The sequence below is a fragment of the Somniosus microcephalus genome, chromosome 23, assembly GCF_052327205.1.
Source record: "Somniosus microcephalus isolate GS21.2 chromosome 23, FLI_Smic_1.0, whole genome shotgun sequence".
Classification (NCBI taxonomy): domain Eukaryota; kingdom Metazoa; phylum Chordata; class Chondrichthyes; order Squaliformes; family Somniosidae; genus Somniosus; species Somniosus microcephalus.
The window spans coordinates 27,571,067-27,592,430 of record NC_141009.1 but is presented as its reverse complement, the minus strand read 5'-3'; the positions used below and the strand labels follow the sequence as shown (position 1 = coordinate 27,592,430).

At 41.1% G+C, this 21,364-nt stretch overlaps 2 protein-coding genes across 2 annotated transcripts in view; one reads left to right on the top strand and one right to left on the bottom strand.

Moving 5' to 3' along the window:
• Positions 1–2,363, top strand: part of adgrd2 (adhesion G protein-coupled receptor D2) — a 201,041-nt gene extending 198,678 nt beyond the window's left edge. The window contains exon 26 of the mRNA XM_085965664.1: positions 955–2,363. Within this exon, the coding sequence (XP_085821790.1) occupies positions 955–962 (8 nt within the window). The 3' untranslated portion in view covers positions 963–2,363. The remainder of the gene's footprint in view (positions 1–954) is intronic.
• Positions 2,364–9,646: 7,283 nt separating this feature from the next.
• LOC147101759 (nuclear receptor subfamily 5 group A member 2-like) overlaps positions 9,647–21,364 on the bottom strand; it is a 109,719-nt gene continuing 98,001 nt past the window's right edge. The window contains exon 7 of the mRNA XM_085965663.1: positions 9,647–10,858. Within this exon, the coding sequence (XP_085821789.1) occupies positions 10,611–10,858 (248 nt within the window). The 3' untranslated portion in view covers positions 9,647–10,610. The remainder of the gene's footprint in view (positions 10,859–21,364) is intronic.

Here is a 21,364-nt window from a genome sequence, read left to right as displayed (position 1 = left end):
ACCATTGGCGACTGTGCCTTGGGCGAGAGTCAGCCGTGGCTCAGTGGGTAGCACACCCACCTCCTGAGTCAAAAAGGTTGTGGGTTCAAGTCCCACTCCAGGCACTTGAGTACATAAATCTAGGCTGACACTCCAGTGCAGTGGTGCACTGTTGGAGGTGCTGTCTTTCGGATGAGACATTAAACCGAGGCCCCGTCTGCTCTCTCAGGTAGACCTAAAAGATCCCATGGCACTGTTTCGAAGAAAAGCAGGGGTGTTATCCCTGGTGTCCTGGCCAATATTTCTCCCTCAATCAACATAACTAAAAAAAAAAACAGATTATCAGGTCATTATCACATTGTTGTTTGTGGGAGCTTGCTGTGTGCAAATTGGCTGCTGCATTTCCCACATTACAACAGTCACTGCACTCCAAAAGTACTTCATTGGCTGTAAAGTGCTTTGAGATGTCTGGTGGTCGTGAAAGGTGCTATATAAATGTAAGTCTTTCTTTCAGATGCCTGGGCCCTAAGCTCTGGCATTCTCTACCTCTCTCTCCTCCTTTAAGATGCTCATTAAAAATCATCTGTTCTAATATCTCCTTATGTGGCTCGTGTCGAATTTTGTTTAATAACGCTCCTGTGAAATGTCTTGGAACAGTTTACTACGTCACAGGTGATATATAAATGCAAGTTGTTGTTGCATGGATTATTCATCACCAAGTTGGGTTTATACCGTGAACTAGAGCATTAACACAATTTAGCATTGTAACACAGCTAATCACATTTTCCCCATTAGTTTATCATTTCCTGGAATAAGGGAAAAAGCAAATGCTTATCTTACAGCAGTGGATAATGTGAAGTTGAATATTTATCCCAACAATATATTTGAAGTTTTTAGTCTGCACCTCAGGTTATTCAGAGTGATGCTACATGATTTGATACCACACAGTGTTGAGATTTTTATGTTCACTTGCAGGATTGTGAAGCATCAACACAACAATTCTGATTGAGGAAGTACAGTCTCACTGAGTGACTTTGCAGTTGATATGTGAAAGAAGACAAAAGACTATTTGCTGAAGTTGGGCTTATAAAACCAGGATTTGTGCACTGCCCTTTCGCATTCGGAGAGTGGACTCTAAACTTCAACCAATCAAGACCTCTTCCATTTGTGATGGAGCTCACCAAGATAGCGATCACCGACCCATTGAGGTCTATGTTTTAATTAACTAGTTTCTCGGTTTGTAAATATATTAAATGTTAAACCATGTAATATAGTAAATAGTGATACTTATTATTGCCTTGGGCTAGGAATATCAAATGTGATAGGTTATGATACAGTTATGTAGCATGGAAAAGTTTTAATTGTTTGCATTCTAACACTGAGGACAGAACTACTGTTTTCAGATGACAACATTAGAGAGGAATAATACAAAAGACTATGGGGGAAAAATTCAGTTGTTTGCGCCTCCCGTTAGCGCCTTAAGAGGGCACCAAATGGGGCGCAAAGCAACTAGCGCCCGGGCGCGGCGATGTTTGCGCCGCTCGCGAAATTAACTAGACATTTTGCGACGGCGCTAAACACTACCACCACGATCTCCTGCGCCGGCAGAGCGTGATGTCAGTCGAGTGCGCAATGCCCCGGTAGCACCCTGGCCCGGATATTGAGTGGCGCCCCCTGCCTTACCACCTGCCGCTAGCAACGACAGGTTGAGGGGAGTGTTTTGCTGTCAGAAAGGGACTGGTGGAGCGCTATTTAAAGGCGACCGCTTCCTGCCTTTTTTTGCCGGTGACATTTTTGCATCACGCATTCTGTGAGAGAGAGACTTCTGGAGAGATTCAACGCTGTGTGAAGGAGTTTTGAGTACTGAGCAACACTTTGCAGGTTCATTTTGATTTGCCCTTCCTTGCTTCGCCAGCGCTCTGAGGTAGCGCCTCGCTCCTCGGCCTTTGCGCCTTAAGACAGGTGTGAAGCGCTCCAATCACCTCCAGGGGCGATAAAAGCCAAGTTTGCTGTCGGAGGCGATAATTAGCGCCAGGCGCTAAACTTTGCGCACGGCCGATAATAGTGCCCCAAACAGGGCGATACTGAATTTTTCCCCCTATTACTTTCTGAATGATGCCATGGTCATGTGACTTCTGGTTTCTTAGGTTCAATTGACTGATGTAGGGTGGTGGTTAAACCAGAGGTAAGTGATTTTAGCCAAGCTTTAGAATCGTATTATTCTTCGGATAACAGAAGTTCACAGTAATGACCTTAGCTATAGCTTTCAAAAGCAGTAGATATGTGAAGAATGTGTAATGGGTAATTCTGTGCTGTAATGTTCCAGATAGCCCATCATAAATGATCAAAAATAAAAAGCAAGTGAAGCGAATGATTCCTTTCAATACTTTTGTCCTTTATTTTTCTTAAACAGTCTCACCATCACTTCCTCCTCAAAAAGCAAACCATTGCAAAGATTTATCAACTTAATATCTTTTTGTTCATCTCCATCTTTATTTATTTAGAGAAAATTGTTTAATAGTGATGACTCAGGGAAACTGAGCTTGACGACAGATGTCTGCACTGTTGGAATTGTACCATTCAGAGGTTCCAGATCATAGGATATGTGTTGCTCCTTTAGGTAGAAAATATTATATTTTTGTCTCAAATTATCAGGAAAGATTGAACAGGCTGGGGCTCATTTCTCTAGAAAAGAGAAGGCTGAGGGGTGACCTGATCGAGGTCTTTACGATTATGAAAAGGTTTGATAGGGTAGACGTAGAGAAGATGTTTCCACTTGTGGGGGAGGCCAAAGCTAAGGGCTATAAATAGAAGATAGTCACTAATACATCCAATGGGGAATTCAAGAAAAACTTATTTACCCAGAGAGTGGTGAGAATGTGCAACTCATTACCACAAGGAGTAATTGAGGGGAGTAGCATAGATGCATTTAAAGGGAAGCTAGATAAACACGAGTGAGAAAGGAACAGATCGTTATGCTTATAGGGTTAGATGAAGAGGGATGGGAGGAAGCTCGTGTGGAGCATAAACGCCGGCATAGACCAGTCCTGTTTCTGTGCTGTAAATTCTATGTAATGAAATAGCATCTGCTGCTATTTTGGATGGGCCAGGGTGGGGTGGGGGGGAGGCATGACACTGGTTTACACCAAACATCACCAATCATTCTTAAAGCACTTTCGTCTTGGTAACGTGCCGCTACTACATTCAGTTAACCGACTAAACTGAAATCATTTCTGGGTATTCACACCTGTATTTTGTAGGAATGATCTAATGATGCTGTGAATCTCTTGTAGTGCCTCAAAAATTACAGAAGGCTTTAGGTTAACCAGTGAACACTGCATGTTCATACTCGATGCCCACCTCTGCATGTACCAGAGCTCTGAATATGGACAAAGAGGCAAAGAGACTGCTCCTGGCGATATTACACATCTTGGACCTGTGTGTCGCAGCTTTCACCAAACTCGAGCAGACCCAGCAGTAGGTCCTGTGACCTGCTTGCCCTGCGCATCAAGTGACCAAAGATTAACATGGTAGGTATGAAATGTAAATCCTTCAGATAGTGTAAAAGGGGCTGCAACCTCGAACATTGCTAAACTATGTGAAATGTGGTTTCGTTCCGGCTGCAAAACGAGCAGGTGACCAGGACATTGGCAAAGAAGCTGAAATAATGATTTTGAAGCCACCACACTATGCAAAGCCCTTCAATCCAGGTCCCCCATGGTGCCAGGAAGGATCACTGAGGACAGACTCTTCCGCTGGGGATGCTCACCCAGGCCAGACGGCAGACCATCAGCTCGCTATATGTTCCTGCTGTCGAAGTTTGTGACACACAAATTCAATAGGAGCAACGGCAGCAAACCAGCCAATCATGACACACCTGTAACAATGCTTGATAAAACATCCCAAGACAGAGCTTGTTAATTAGTATAAATGTTGCTCAGCATTTGCGGAGAGCACACAGATGAGCCGAAATTTGTCCTTAAGTCTGGGTTCTGAATTCTGATTTATGGCCGAAACATGGTAGTGATAGTTGACGGTGTTCTTGCCACAGACCATCAAAGTGGAGACGAGGTGTGTGTCAAAATATCAGAGACCTACACAAGGAGGGTGTGGCGGGCTTTTGCAACATGGAAAAGACCACTGATGTTAGACTTCAATGTTGCTACATCTCCAAAGGTACATACAGACATTATGGACACACACATGGATTTATTATTTACTATTACTGAATGAGAAATGAACAGCTTGTACATCTCAAAAGCAGGAAATACACTGGGAAAAGCGCCATATTGAACATTTAAACAATAAGCAGTGAAATGCTACATGCCCTGTACTTCAGTATGGCATTATTATAACTCAAATACTCTATAGGCACCCTCCAATTTATAAGGATCTGCACGTGCATTTGGGACACCGCTAAATTAGTCGAGCCATTTTTCAGATGTCCCTGTAAATGAGGGGTTATGCCCTGTTTTAGGTCCCCTTGCTGAAACTGATTGGCGATGAGCGGAGCAGGAGCTGGAGCTGGGCCTGCTCAGGTTGGGATTGTGCAGAGGCCCCTGTGGCCACCAACAAAAGGCAAGTTATTTTTAAATAGAAATCAGAAATCATTACTATGGAGCCGGCGGGAGCAGGAATGCTCTTCTGACTCCACAGTCATTGTGCCAATTTCCACCCCATATTCTTTTTAATAAAGCTTCACAACATGCTAGAATGGTGACTGACCGGATTAATGCATTCATTCTTACTTTGGGCTACTTACAAAATGTTTGCCAGGCAGATACACATTAGCAGTTTGCCGATACTAATTTTCTGAAACACTGTTTGCAACAAAAACATTTTCTTGCATTGATACAAGTTAGGGCTATTTGTGAATATTTTGCAATAACATTGGGGAAAGGAAAAGTGGAGCCCAAACCTTTCCTGTATTGAGCCCTTTTGGTACTTGTCCATGCCTATACAATATTTGTACATGTGAAGTAGCACTCACTGATGTAAAGTAATTAAACATTATTAATGTGTATATGTGTAAATAACGATATAATATAGTGAGAAATTGAACTCCATTGTTGCCTTTTGGTAAAATATTTCAGTATTGTAATGATGTGTTTTTATTTACATAATTTATACATTATTCCAAGCATACAAAAAAGCAAAATATAGCAGAATTTATTGCAATACATCTTTAATGAAAATGTCACACAACACAGTCACTTGTGGCAGTGATTAAAATACAGATATTCTTAGAAGCAGTCAGTTAAATATTCTGTTTTGTTGCAATTTCTAAATATCTTTAAAAAAAACTGTTTTCCAAAATATATGTATGAAATCCTAATAAACACTACAACTAGTCATCGCTTCTTATAGTAGCATGATGAAATATTATCTTTTGGATTTGTTGCGTTTAAAATAAAAATGTTTCAATGCATTAAGACACGTTGCTCAGAACACATTTTTGGCATAGTTATACTGATAGCAGTTGCAGAACATTGTTTTGTTCTATTGGTTCTTAAATATAACACATCAAGAAATGTTGATACATGATGAGGAAAGGGAAGTACAGAGGAAAACATTTTTGAGTACAATTTTATTTTTTTGATTAGTATGAACAAAAAGTGTCCCTAAAATTAATCCTGGAAATCCTCTGGAAACTTAATCCCGTTATTCAAAAAACACCAAAACATATTTCAGAAAGGAGTCATATTTCATTTTAGCATTCAGTGTTCAAATGTCACTTACATCTATTACCTGGGATCCAGCAAACACTTGTACACATCAGCTTAACCTAGCCACTAGTTAAACATTACCTGAGCATTAAAGTACCCCGTATATCTAATGTATTTGTGATGCCCATTACTCAATCCGATCCTGCCATTTCTTCTCCATTTTGTATCAATTTTGCAAAAATGGCCAAAAAAAGCTTGGGCACAAAGTACTAACAAAAAAGGAAACATGCTATAAATAATGATGGGTGATTATATAGTTATTAAATGGCTTTAATTTTCATTAAATCTGCCAAAATTGATCAACATTAGAGTTCGATGTTTGAAATGCATTTATTTTAACTGAATGTACTTGTGTATTTTTGTAACAAAATAATGTGTTAATTTACAAGAACACAGCAATTTAAAATCTTTATCTTTCAAAGAAATTGAAATATATTGCGAACCATTAAACAGCATCTGGGTTTATTTTAGGAATAAATATAGAAGAAACTAGTCTTTCAGATTGATCGCTTTTTGCATTAGCCAAGTTATTTCATAGGAATATAAATCCAAATGAGAAAAGATCATTCAGCCCATCAGCACCACTCCATCCAAAGCCCATGTGTATGATTATTTTACAATTGATCTCTGTCCACCCCACACCACCACCTGTTGATGCCCTGTTTTAAGGAACATTAAGTTCTTTCCCCTACTTCTCCTGAAAGCATTTAACTTTGATTTCAAAAGAATTTTTTAAAAAATCATCAGTATCTATTGCAAGAGAATAGCACATTTGAAATATACTTCTGATGAACAGAATGGGGGGGAAATTCAGTTGTTTGCACCTCCCGTTAGCGCCTTAAGAGGGCGCTAATGGGGCGCAAAGCAACTAGCACCCGGGCACGGCGATGTTTGCACCGCTCGCGAAATTAACTAGACATTTTGCGGCAGCGCTAAACACTACCGCCACGATCTCCTGCGCCGGCAGATCGTGACGTCAGTCAAGTGCGCAACGCCCCGGTAGCGCCCGGACTGAGTATTGAGTGGCACCCCCTGCCTTACCGCCTGTCGCTAGCAACGACAGGTTGAGGGGAGCGTTTTGCAGTCAGAAAGGGACTGGGGGAGCGCTATTTAAAGGCGACCGCTTCCTGCCTTTTTTTGTTGGTGACATTTTTGCACCACGCATTCTGAGAGAGGGAGAGACTTCTGGAGAGATTCAACGCTGTGTGAAGGAGTTTTGGGTACTGAGCAGCACTTTGCAAGTTCATTTTGATTTGCCCTTCCTTGCTTCGCCAGCGCTCTGAGGCAGCGCCTCGCTCCTCGGACTTTGTGCCTTAAGACAGGTGTGAAGCACCTGATTTAGCGCTTCAATCACCTCCAGGGATGATAAAAGCCAAGTTTGCCATCGGAGGCGATAATTAGCGCCAGGCGCTAAACTTTGCGCACGGCTGAATTTTCCCCCCAATATATTTAAGGAGGAGATAGATAGATTTCTAGACACAAAAGGATTCAAGGGGTATGGGGAGAGAGCGGGAATATGGTATTGAGATAGAGGATCAGCCATAATTATATTGAATGGTGGAGCAGGCTCGAAGGGCCGAAAGGCCTATTCCTGCTCCTATTTTTCTATGTTTCTAAACATCAAGTCAAGGTGCAACAATCTTTAAAAAATCTTTTAAGCCTCGGTACAGTCGGAATAGTGTATTCAACATGTGCATTTTAGGAAAGTGGCAATGCATGTTACATATTTCAAAGATGTGGTCAAATGTTATACACTGTTGGGGGAACTGGTAAAGTAGTTTATCTTAGAAATTAATTGTGTTTAATTATTACTGTACTGACCAGTGAAAGGATTCAGTTTCAACGGTTTGTAATAACTGATGAGGTTTCACTGCACTTTTATATATTGGACCATGACTGCTAATGCTAGGATTGAAAAATTGGCACTTTATTTCTGATTGGTATAGAGAAAGTGTGAATAATGTGTTCAGAACAGAATGCTTGACAATTAGGAGTTAAACTTCAGGGACTGTCTCAGTTTTATGCTCCACCTGAGGGTGAGGTCAATAGCTGTATAACAAGTGTGTAAAAGTTCATTTTCAGCCAAAAGAAAGCAATGAAAACTCCAGAAAAAAATCACCCTGGAACAGTTGTTACCATTATTCATTTCAGCACACCAAAAATTCTAGAGTTACTCATTTAGTATTCATTTAGTTATATACAATAGCTTCTGCAGAAATGGAAATATAATGAACTCCTTACAGAACTGTACAACAGGCATCTAAGCATCAAAATAAAAGTTACAATAAAATAATAGATCAGGATATTTAAACATATTTAGTGAGACACGATCTAAAAATAATCCACATTGTGAGGATTTGTGATTTGATGTGATCTGATTTACTTAACCATTAAATCATTAGTAAAAAGACTTAATATAAATAAATCACAATAAATATACTAGGATTTTTAAAAATCAGCAGATGGTCTGAATTTCTCTTTGTCAGGGTGAGAACCCTTTATATCTACTTTGATATGTCCCTTTCTTTCACATGCCATAACTGTTTTCTGCGTCATATAATTTAGCCAATAATTTTTCCTGAAAGAAATTTTAGCAATCTTAAAGTTCCAGTTGCCACATACACAATATGAAGTGCACAGGAGTAATAATATACTACTGCATTTCCTCAAGAAATGTATGATGTCACTCTCCTATGTAACTTCTAACCTCTTTCACCACACTCAATGGGTAATTTTACTTGAACAAAATTCTGTCACGAAGGTGTGAACCCATGAGTCGTCCACTGGCACTTTTCTTCTTGTCTAATGACTATGGTTTCGTATCTATCTATGAAATGCATGCAAAACCTCTAGAAAAATATTGTTAAAATTGATTCATTTTAAATAATTATGTAATTAAAAAATAAACTAAAAACATATGTTCACAGTTGCACAGAGAACATCACAGTTCTTTCATAAGTTTGGGAGACAAAAGCTCATAATTATTGTGTCTTTTGCACCAATAAAAGGACAGCAGTTGGAGCTATTGGTGAAATACAGAGGACACACAAAGGGAAAGGAATAATACACTGCCTGCTTCACGTGTGAGGGAATTCCAATCACTCACAAGTAATAAAATCACCCGTGGGTTCAGAAGATTTTCCTGGCAGAAAGAGATAAAATGGGTATCGCCCACTCCCTTTTACCCCCAATTCTTTTTACACACCAGATCTGGAAATAATTCTATTTATAATAAAATAATGTTTTCTTGTAGTGGGAAGGATTATAAGCACAGGGGACACTTTAATACGGCTTCTGTGATGCCAAAGCTTTTTGTCCCTCCTTCCAGACGCTGCCTTTATGATTCCCTTGAGGGATAAATCATCAAATTATTTTAGATACATCTGGGCCCAAATATTACTATCACGACTGAATATAAATATTTAGCTACAGGCCTTCAATAGTTATAATGACTAAAACATTTAGTAAGTCCCCAACCTGACAGCAACCACTGTAAAGATAGAACCAACTCTTTCGCGATGCTACCATGTTAAACAAAATATGTGGAAAGGAAAAAATTGTTTTATGATACAGAGTAAAATATTTCGTATCACAAAGGATTCAGATTTTTTTTTTATACCTGATAGGTTTGTTAAAACACCGGTTGTACAAATGCATTTTATTCAGTGGGAGCGAACAGTGTCTACAATCTTAGCAGAATTTTTCAATTAACTACAGAATCTGTGCACCACAGCCAGTCTGTTCATGTGTGTGTGCAATTTTAATTTTTCACTTGTATGAAATATCATTCCATGGGACAGCAGCGATATTGTCAACTCCCACAGAACAGTCGCATCTATGGCACTGTGAAGGGAACAAAACCTCCTTTGTCTACTGGGTTGGATAACTTGAAGTTTTTATTTGGCACTGATGGAGTTATAAACAGGAACACCACTGGTGTGTAAATTTGATCAGTTTATTTCAGTAGAAGGAAAAGGGGGAACCATGCAAGACAGCACAATACAAGAATACTGTTAATGCAGTATAGTTGTTCTGCAAAGAATATGTTAAATATGACAGAATTAGCAGTTGTTTACTAATTAAATATTAATTTCCATAAAACATTTGTTTTTTTCTGTAATTTTCTGATTTTGCACAATTTACTATATTTCTCAGAAAAAACACACTTGAAACATAAAAATAACAAATACAATACTCTTAACTGTTTGCAACTCTCTAAAAATACAAGTGCATTCAGCTTTCAAATATTAAAGTACAAGTGTGCACAGTTTTCTTGTAGAAGTGTATAAAGCAAACTCAAATGAGTAAGACACAGTTGCTCTTAGCCTGTTACAGCTATCAGTAGCTGAGAGCTCTGAAAATATCACTGTGCTGACTTTAATTTTGCATATTATTTTACATTCATCTTTACTGTAATTTGAAGCATTTAAAAGGTACGGTTTTATAATGTGCATTGTTGTCTCAAGAGAAAAAGTTGAAATTGCAATCCCTAATACTAGCTGATAATCAATGGATATGCTTCATGTAACATCATAGTTAAAAAAGCTACACTTTTTATAAAATGTAAATGCCATTCTTTGCTGGTTGGCAGTTTTTATAGATGCAGTAAACACTAAGTAATGATGACAGCGTGCAGTCATAAGGAACAACCCATTTTAAGATAAAGCCAAAATTCTTGTTACGAAAGGAAAAAAAATTAGTATCTGAAAAACTTTGTACATACTGTTTCGCATGTATTCCAAGATTATGTAGGTTCTGTATATTTAAAAATCATTTGTTACTATCTAATTACAGTGATTGTTCTATTAATAATATAAAGGAATATATAATATATATAAAATGGAATCCACAACCTGCCTTTGGGAGTCAGTGGCTGTTGTATAGTTCACAGCTCTACAGTAAGCTTTAGGCTCGCTTGGCATGAAGCATCTCAATCAGTAGGTTGTTGCATGGCACCTCCCCACTCAGGTGTTTGTAGTACAGGTATTCCTCTGCCTGCATACTGATTGCACGGATTTCAGGCAACCTCAGCAACAGTTGTCCAAATTTGTCCCCATGCTGTGGGTAGTTGCACATGGTGTAGTCCAAAAGGGCGGCATGCACTTGTTCTTGAACACTTTCAATCAGATGTCGATTCTCTAAAACCTTCACATCTGTCACGGAAAGAAAGGATTGGACAGAACTTTAGTAACGTGGTCATTTAATCTCAGAAGTACACTTGTTAAAATTTAAAATGTAGCTATCCTAATTTTCTAATGCTGCTCAATTGGCAAGATGACCCAAATCCATTATACTTTTACAAAATTCAAATACTCCATATTAGTGATGTTATTATTTGGTAGCGTTCACCATATTTGTAGAGTACCCAGGGACCCAGCCCTGTGAAGCTCAATGTAATGAAATCTGCTGTATGTAAATCTTGTACATTAAGTTCAGTTTCCCAATATTCTTCATGCTGGGCTTCATCTGGTAGGAAAGCAGTGGCAGCTTCCCCACTCATGCCAGAGTCCGATGACATCATTAGATCCAACTAGCATATGTTCAATTGGACCCCTAGTACTAGGGCTGCTGCTTCTGTCTTTAGAACCACTGTGCAACATAGGACAGTTGTATTTTCATTTTTTTATGCTGCATTTTTGAGTATCTCGCCCTGTGAAAGTAGGCCTGTGCAGAGAAAAATTATTCAAGAAAATTGCGCCATGATTCCATGGGGAGTGGCGTTCTTAAAGGGGAAGAGGCATTGGGCTGGATTTTGTCAATGGGGAGCTTTTGGAGGCGGGACTCCCACTTTTTGGGTTGTAGTCCCGCCTCCATCGACTTGTGGCCAACCCATGCTATTTTCCCTTGATTGACCTTGTTAAGCCCGCCCAGCGGGCTCAGCAGGCCAATTAAGGGACACCTGGTTACTGGTGACATCAGCGATTGACATTTCATCTGTCAAGAGCTTTTGACAGATGAAAAATCAGCGTTTGACGGCTCTGTGAAGCTGTCAAACACTGACAATCTGTCTTCTAACTTGAGTCCTTGTACTCAGACTCAGTTAGAGAGCTCTCCAGACCAGAAAGCAGAGGCTGCAGCTTTTGACAGTTCAGCAGCCATTCTGCTTTCTGTGCCGGTGATCTGAGGGACTCCTGAGAACTGAAGGGAAGAAGCCTGCAGGAGAAAGTAACGGTAAGTAAAACTTATTAAAACACTTTACACTTACCTCACACACTTACCTCTGCACACATGCACCCATCACTCATCTGCACAACGGACATCTCAACCCCTCCAACCCCTGCAGACCGATGGTCCGCCTCGCTAACTTGGCGTGGTTCGGAGCCGTCGGACAGCCCACACTTCAGGGCTAAAAATAGAGATTAGGCAAAAAACTACCTGTTAACTACCTGTTAACAGGCAGTTAATTGGCACTAATCCCCTTCCCGCCTTGGGGAGGCGGCTCCCAGCACAGGTCGGGTACCCGCCTCCTGGGACATTGGCACGGAGGCGGGTTGGGGGTGGGATGGGTTCCTGCCCCCCGATTCTGCAATTTTCCCACCACTCCCGCCTCCAAACCCGCCTCCTCGATAAACTGAATGAATGGTTGTGACTGGCATGCTGCTAATGTAACAATACCGTTGTATTTCTGCTCCAATTTTTCAGCATCTTTTTTAATATGGTACTGTATTTATTCACACAGATGTCAGATGAAATTTATTGTGCAGAATAAAGAGACAATATATTCACTAAATGGTAGAACTTTAAGAGAAGCAGAGAGACTTAGGGGTTCAGATAAACAAATCTTTAAAAGTGGGAGGACAAGCTGTTAAAATATAGGATCCTAGGCTTTATAGATGGGGGAATAGAGTACAAGAACAAATAGGCAATGGTAAACTTTTACAAATCACAGCTTTAGCCACAGTTAGAACACTGTGTCCAGTTTTGGGCACCATACTTTGAGAAGGACATCAAAGCCGTGTAGATGGTGCAGAAGAGATTCACTGAGATGATACCAGGGATGATGGGCATAAGTTAGAGGAGAGGTGAGAGAAACTGGAGCTCTTTTCATTAAAACAGAGAAGGTTAAGAGCAGATGTAATAAAAGTGTTCAAAATTATGAAGGGTTTTGATAAATAGAGAAACACTTTTTCCATTGGTCAGTAACTAAAGGGCATAAATTTAAGATCACCACCAAAAGAACAAAGGGAGAAGTTAGGAGTTTTTTATGCCGAGGGTTGTTTGGATAGGGCAAGCTCTACCAGAAATACTGGCAGAAGCAGAATTCAGAATAGCGTTTTTAAAAAGGAAGCAGATAAATATTTTGAAAGAAAAATGTAAAAGGCTTCAGAAAACAGCAAGAGAATGGGACAGATGAGATAGCTCCTTCAGGCGAAATGGGCTAAATGGCCTCCTCCTTTGCTGAAAAATTCTATGATTCTATAATCCTGTCTGATACTTGGTACTGTTGGGTAGTTCTATTTTGCCAGATTTCCCACATCTGTTCCCAGCTCCTGAAAGACGTGTACATAGCATGAGCCTCACTGGCAATTCCTGCCAGGTATGATGCACTGCTGTCCTGGCGACCCGAGTGCGCCAAACAGGACAACCCTCCTCGCTGCCACCTCATGTAGCAGCAGGTCAACTTTGATGGCCATCAAACGGGTTTGGATATCGCTTGTTCACAGATTCCGTTTCGCCATTAGGGTTTGCCTTCCCTTTGTTTTTGCCGAACACTTATTTTCCCCAGTACATCCTTTACAAAGGCTACTAACTGGCTGATTTTTATTTATATTAAGTGACCTTCTAAAATAGCACAAGGGCAGATGTGCACAAATCTGGCTAGCATTACGCTTGTCCTGGTGCCATCACTGGTTCAGGAGTCGCTGGTGAAAATCTATTATGATATCCTGGTGTGGGAGTCAGGCACCCAAACCTCACTGCACATCTTGAAAGTTGCAAAGGTCCAAAGAAAAAGTAGGAATTGTTCAAAATGTAACAGAACCTGTGATTACACTGTAATTACAGTCCCTGCCTGTACTATAATGGGGAATTTAGGGTAGCGAATCCACTAAAGGACTTGCTGTACAGTCTCATTATTCAAATTGATCTGCCTATTCTCAGTGCCCCAGTACAGTACAGTTGCCCATCCATTGTTACTAAAGCTTTTGACATAAATGTGCAATTAATATCCTATGTTCCAGTGCAAGTATTGCACTGCATGTAGTAGGTACATATTTCCAATACATTAACTGTTTAAGATTTCAGAAACAATTACATTTGGGGTGGGGGATCCAATTAATCTAATCATAGAGTTTAGAGTTTTACAGCACAGAAAGAGGCCCTTCGGCCCATCGTGTCTGCGCCGCCCATCCCTCCCTGTCCAGTCTAATCCCATTTTCCAGCATTTGGTCCATAGCCTTGTATGCAATGGCATTTCAAGTGCTCATCCAAATGCTTCTTGAATGTTGTGAGGGTTCCTGCCTCTACCACCCTTTCAGGCAGTGAGTTCCAGCTTCCAACCACCCTCTGGGTGAAAAAGTTCCTCCTCAAATCCCCCCTAAATCTCCTGCCCCTTACCCTGAATCTGTGCCCCCTTGTTATTGACCCCCCTACTAAGGGGAAAAGTTCCTCTTTATCTACCCTATCTATGCCCCTAATCATTTTGTAGACCTCAATCAGGTCCCCCCTCAGCCTTCTTTGCTCCAAGGAAAACAACCCCAGCCTGTTTAGTCTTTCTTCATAGCTGAGGCGCTCCATCCCAGGTAACATCCTGGTGAATCTTCTCTGCACCCTCTCCAAAGCAATCACATCCTTCCTATAGTGAGGCGACCAGAACTGCACACAGTACTCCAGCTGTGGCCTCACCAGCGTTTTGTACAGCTCCATCATAACCTCCCTGCTCTTATATTCTATGCCTCTGCTAATGAAGGCAAGTATCCCATAAGCCTTTTTAACCACCTTATCTACCTGTTCCGCTGCCTTCAGGGATCTATGTACATGTACACCAAGATCCCTCTGACCCTCTGTACTTCCTAGGGTCCTACCACTCATTGTGGTATGATTGACCACAGTTTTGTCATTCTTTTGTAATTCAGAGTGACAGCTGTGGCTCAGTGGGTAGCACTCTCGCCTCGGAGTCAGAAGGTTGTGGGTTCAAGTCCCACTGCAGAGACTTGAGTGCAAAAAAATCTAGGCCGTCACTCCAGTGCAGTCCTGAGGCAGTGCTGCACTGCCAGAGATGCCGTCTTTCGGATGAGACCTTAAGCCGAGGCCCTGTCTGCTCTCTCAGGTGGCCGTAAAGGATCCCATGGCACTATTTTGAAGAATAGCAGCATAGTTATCCCTGGTGTCCTGGCCAATATTTATCCCTCAATCAACATCACTAAAAAAAAAACAGATTATCTGATCATTTTCACATTGCTGTTTGTGGGAGCTTGCTGTGCTTAAATTGGCTGCCGCGTTTCCTACAAAAGTACTTCATTGGCTGTAAAGCACTTTGGGACATCCTACGGTTGTGAAAGGCGCTATATAAATGCAAGTCTTTCTTTCTTGAGACATTTCATGATATAAACCAGGTGCATATTTTGAAAGTAGTGAAAAGCTCAAAATTAAACCTTAAAAGATAAACACGTTGTATACTAAAGACACCGAGAGAAAATGATCAGAATACATTTCAACATCCATGTTTTGTTCTATTGATGTTTTCCAGGCCAAAAAGCCTTACAACTCAGGAGTCCTTAGGTTGGTCAAATTCAGATATCCTCAGCTAGTTGACTTTATTCTGTTGAAATATTAACTTTAAATAATAATTACCTATTTTTGAATTCAAATGTTCGCCCCAGCACCACAATAAACATTGATTCACACAAGCCTCCAAAACACATGAACTCTTCCTTTACAAGCAAGCAGTTGCAATGGTTCCCCTGTCGTACAAAGCTCACCCTCACAATTGTCGACATGCTTCAGATTATTTCTCTCTCTTTAACTGTTCTCATTATTTGGAGCAGTCTTTGTTCACGAGAGCCTGCTGCTAAATTGCAATCGCTTAAGGGAATGTGAGTTATAAAAGCTTTTCCCAGCAAAGGATCCTCATGATTGAAAGGCAGGAAATAGAATGATAGGTCAATTCATTAAGGCTCTATTAAATGCTTCTTTAGAACAAAGCTAACATGTACCTTCTTCATACCTATTGCTTTTTGTAAAATTCTAATTTTAATTAAAACTCTTTACCTGCTCAGGAGAAAAATCAATATGGCCAATAAATGTCACACTCTTTTGTAAATATTTTGCTTTGTGTGTGTTGTGGTGGGCTGAATGTAAAAACTGTGCACTGTTGAAGGTAATTATGTCTCACAAGCGGCATAAAACCTGGCTCTGCAGCTGATTCTATGGAAAATACAAAACACCTCAACACAATGTTTTCAAATAGAAAAGGGTAAAGTCTGGTGAAAATGACCCTGAATGGAGGAAAAATGCCCTACTTTAATTTTTTTTTGTTGATAAAAAAAAGTGCTGCTGTGATAAATGAAGAATTTATATGTGAACCCTTTAATTTCAGTGTGCGTTTGGAAGAAAACCATATATCTGTCACTTGAAAGTATATTTTTCTATTTGTATCTCAATAATATATTTTATTAAAAATTAGCATTGAGGTGATGTTTCGTAACAATATTGAAAAATTTAAATTTGGATTGTCACAGGAAACTGAACTAAGTGACTATATGGCTCTGATAGACGAGCACATTTTATACTAGAGTCAGCTGCCAGTTTTGATGCTTGCGAGGCTTAGTTATCTTCCAAAGTCCAGATTTTGAAAACCACATTTTTATACTGTTAAATGATGAATTCACTTTATTATCTTCTTACTTTGGGATTCTTCCATTGACAACAGTGTCCCTGACACTGCTTACAACTGTGAAAGAGGCAGCACAGAGAGACAGAGCTTCAAAACACCGAGCCATGGAGCACAAGAGCAAAAGTTCACCTCGCGTATCAACTTTCTCATTCAGTCCAGCAGGATCACTCTTTGGTGGCTTGCTGTGGTGGTGTATTTTTCACTGTATTTTCATGACTTTGGAACCCTGTCTCTACAGGGCAGGAGAGAGAGAGAGATTGGAAAGCAGATAACACTGGCTATCTCTTTGCATCTTCATATTGTCATTGGCAGGCACCCGGGAGCAGGTAGCTCACACTTCTTACTAACCAGGGAATGGACTGTCACTGGGGGGGCGGGGGGGGGGGGCAATTCAAAAGCAGAAAAAATACCTGTGATTTGACAAATTTTGTGGCAGTGTTAAATAATTTTTAGGGCACAATTTTTGGTATTGGAAAATAATCCTGTTCTTGCTCTCCTTACCTCAGCACTCCAGTACTGCTCGGGATGTGCCAGGTGCTGCAAGCAGGAATTCGACTCTCCCTGTAGCAACAGTGGTGTCATAGTAGAGACACTCACCATTTCCCATAACTAATATGACTAATGGGAATTGAATGTTTGAATTCTAGACTTGATGACTTTCTGCATTTATTAGCTAATTGGGCTGATGAAATGTAACTTACATGTGTAGAGCACAGTCACCCCTCTCTGAGAAAAAACAAGTGGATGTAATGATTCATAGCCATGGCTGAAGTACATGAAGAATATAATTTATATTTGCATGTGTTGCATTAGCAGATAGAACCTTTGTGACTTATAATGTGGCACTTGCAGCAATTATAAAGTGGAGTTTGTGGTATCATGAAATAACGTGTGATGGATAATCTAATGAGATTGCTGCCAATTCTCATTTTCCTACAGAGCGTCCATTTTAGGAGAAATTGGCTGGCGAGTCACCTCCTGGTGCCACTGGCAGAAGCTTGGGAGAAAGTTGTCTGCCTATCCTAAAACCAAGATGGTGATTAGGTGGCATACAAAATCCAAAGGAATGAAGGGCAGAATTAAAATAATGTAAAAAAAAAAACTAGGCAACTTTTTAATCTAAATATCTAATGTTAACAGTTGATGCCCATATTTTGAACATGTGTACGATGAGTGTGTTATACTTCAAGTTATTGCATCGACAGAGATGTGCCACACTGTCATGTTACTAGGTAAGATTTTTCTCAATGTCACCCAAAACCCCAATGAGTCAGTGTAAAGTGTTGAGGCGGATCCAGGCCTCAAGCATTGATAGACCATAGTCAGCACCTCTGACCATCTAGTGGAAATCAGACAACCCAACAAAAAGTGTCATGATGACTTCCCAAACATGCAAGTGGAGCTCCATAAATTCCGAACGAAATCTCTGATGGAACACTAAGAGACACCCATGTCTGAGAATTGAGCCCGCAGTAAGCTGTAAGCCCGGGTAACCAATCTACCAAGGGGCCCAACCAAAATAGACGATCTGAACAATGGGGGATGCTGTAATAACATGTATCTTTGGCATCCCCGAAGGCCTGAGGAACAACAGGCCTTTTAACAAAGGCATCCTGAGATTCTTCATCACAGAACAGAATGCTAGATAGAGCCCACAAAATACTGCCCAATATGTCTATGGACCTGAACCACCCAAGGGTCTTTGTAGAATGGACAACAAGAGGGAGGAGAAATTCTGCACAAGGACCAATCTCCAAGCCAGAAGTAACGTGACCGCACAGCACAGTGGAGACCTACGCACCAGTGCTGCAGACATACACCCCATTCAGATGGGACAACAGCAATGAAGACCACCCCTCAGCACTGAAGAACCAACACGTGAAAGACGACAATTTGGCATGGGAGCAAAACAGGCATTAGCGGATCAGTCATCCGTTATACACCCTGCATGATTTTCCTTTCCACTGAATCAAGCATTGACAGACCATAGTCAACACCTCTGATCCATTCAGTGGAAATCAGGAAACTCTACAATGGAAGTCAATAGAAAGGAAAATCAGGCAGGATGTATAATGGGCGGCCGATCTGCTATCGCCTGTCTTGTGCTCCTGCCAAAGTTGAATTTCACTCCCAACCTGTCCTAAATTGACCAGAGTGACACTGGACACCCAGAGATACGGGGTAAGGGAAAAAGGGAGAGAGCAGCTAGCAACTTAGCCAGGAAGGTTAACAGAACAGGGCACGAAGTCAGTGGCTGTGCTGTTACACATTTCTGGTGCTGAAATGGGGGAAAGAGAGCAAATTGCAAATGATGCTGCTAGTTAGAAAAGAAAGAGAGGGGCCTTCACTTCCAATCACCTCTGTTGGCTTAGTATACACTAATGGTGCTCTGGACAGACTCCAAGTCAAACTGCTAAATGAAGCTAAACCACTGCAACTCCCCTTCTTCTCCCACTCCCAGTAAAGGGTATGCTGCTACTCAGTAATAAAGCAATATCTACCATAGATCTGAAGAAAAGGATGTTCAGCCTAAAGGCTCAAACATGAAGTGTAAAAATTACACCCTCCCAAGTTTACATAGACAGTTTCCATTATAAATGTGGACATAAGATTTTATAACGGGAAAAGTAGACCCAAAAAGTGCAAACGGATGTGTCTACTTTTCCCAATATAAATTCTTATGTCCACATTTATATAAATAACTATATATATATATAAATACATGTCCTTTGTATTTTAGACAGTGTGTGCTGGTTGGCCACATGACAACAATGTTTAAAGGTTTGTGTGTGTTAGGTTGGATTATATTGGTAATTAGTAGCATCCAGGTAGTGTTTTTTTGGTTACAGGACAGTTTTAACTTAAATTAGTCAGTGGGCTTGCATTAAATTTGGAGCCAAGAGTGCGCTGAGATGATATATTTCTACCTTCTGTCAATTGCCGATCTCTATCACCTACTGCATCATCAGAATGTCCAAGCTTCTATGTTATGCTTGACAGTGAAAGTAATCCATTAAAGTTGATGCATTTATGGGAAGTTGTTACTGCTGATATGGACATGTTCTCCTTGCTGGTCCATGGTTCTGCTTTGCAGTGGATCAATGTTCTGGATACTGTCACCTTTTGCACAAAGACTTAGAAGTTGTCTACCTTCCCCTGAGGTCAGTTAGCGACATTCAGACACACAGTTGTATACGTACATAAACTTTGCCCGTTTCTCTTCAGAAATTTGAACATCTAGGTTGGGCTGTACTTGAAATCTGTGAGATTCATCTCCACGAGCTATTGTCTAGTTTACAGCTGAATTATGACAGTACTGATTGCCATTCCTGATACTCTTGTCATTGCCACTCAGTCCAGCAGTTTTCTTTCCTGATTTGGAGCATGTTCCCTTTGGAAGAACAGATGTGGATTTTCTCCTTCTCCCTTTGCCATTCCTACACTGGACCTGTTCACATTACGTTCACATGATCTGTCCCAATGTCACTTTTGGGGGGTTTATCTGGGGTGGGGGTGTTTCCTGCTTCCTTGGAAATCCTGCTAGATATGCTTCCTTAATGGTCAGAAAGCAGGCATAGGATCAAATGGCAATTGATGTAATGCCATTTGAATTTGGGACCTACCATGAGGTAGCAGCTAAAAAGGTAAGCTTCTTCTTTACCATCTTTAGCCAGACTGGTCTGTGGCCCCCTCCCATAAAGCAGCAAGGGGCCCTCTGACATCCCACCAGTTCCACTGGGCGGGTGCCCACACTGTGCCACTACTGATGTGGCACCCAACCCTAACATTTAAATGATCCCATCTCTGAGATTTGGGACACGGTCGTGGTTGGTGTAGTGTATGTGCCTTTAAGAGCCCCATGTGTACTGTAATGCCGGTAATGGCCACTCGGGCTATATAAGCCTGTATATTGTGTTGTATCCGTTAGTTCCCCTCCAGACTTTGTTTAGTAAACAAACACCTATGAACCAAACTCCTGTCTTCAGTGTCTCTATCAACACACAGACACAACAGTGGCGACGAAGTGGAAACGGACTTACCTACAATTCGGCAGCACCTCAAGGACATCGATTCCTCTGGCGTCCAGAAGAATCAAGAATTGAAAGAAGCTGTTGTTTCACCAGCTGGCCAAGCTGGTGGCAGGTACTGCGGTAATCCTTCCTGGGCGTCAGGCTGGGGCTCCAGCGGCTGGCTCTACAGCTGGGCCAAGCAGCGAAAGCGGAGGCAAGCAATAACAGACGGGGAGGGAGCACTCGGGAGACGGCCGGCGCTGCAAGCAGGTCGGCATTCAGACCTAGAGAGAGAGTCCGGCGGGAACGAGTCTCCAACTGTAAATAAATAAATAAATAAAAAAGAACGGAAACAGCGTTGTCATCGGCAGCAGCGGCGGGAAAGCGCGGGAAGCGTCATATCTTTTCTGCAGAAAAGAAAGAAAAGCGCGGGAAGCGCCATATCTTTTCTAAGATGCCTAATTCTGGCAATATTGATGCTTTTGATAACGAGATAGAGGATTGGACCACATATGTGGAAAGAGTGGAGGTATATTGCACTGCAAATGGAATAGAAGATGAAAAAAAAGCTTCAGTACTTCTAAATCTAATGGGCGCAAAGACATACAAGCTGTTACGAAACTTAATCACTCCAGCCAAACCGATGGACAAGAATTTTAAGGAGATTGTTGATACCCTACACTGCCAATTCGAGGCAGGACTGGCAGATTCTCTACAAGACAAATTCGTCTGCGGTCTCCTAAGTGTAGGAACACAAAAAAGGCTACTTTCTGAGAAAGATTTAACACTGGACAAGGCTTTCAGTGCAAGAGGAG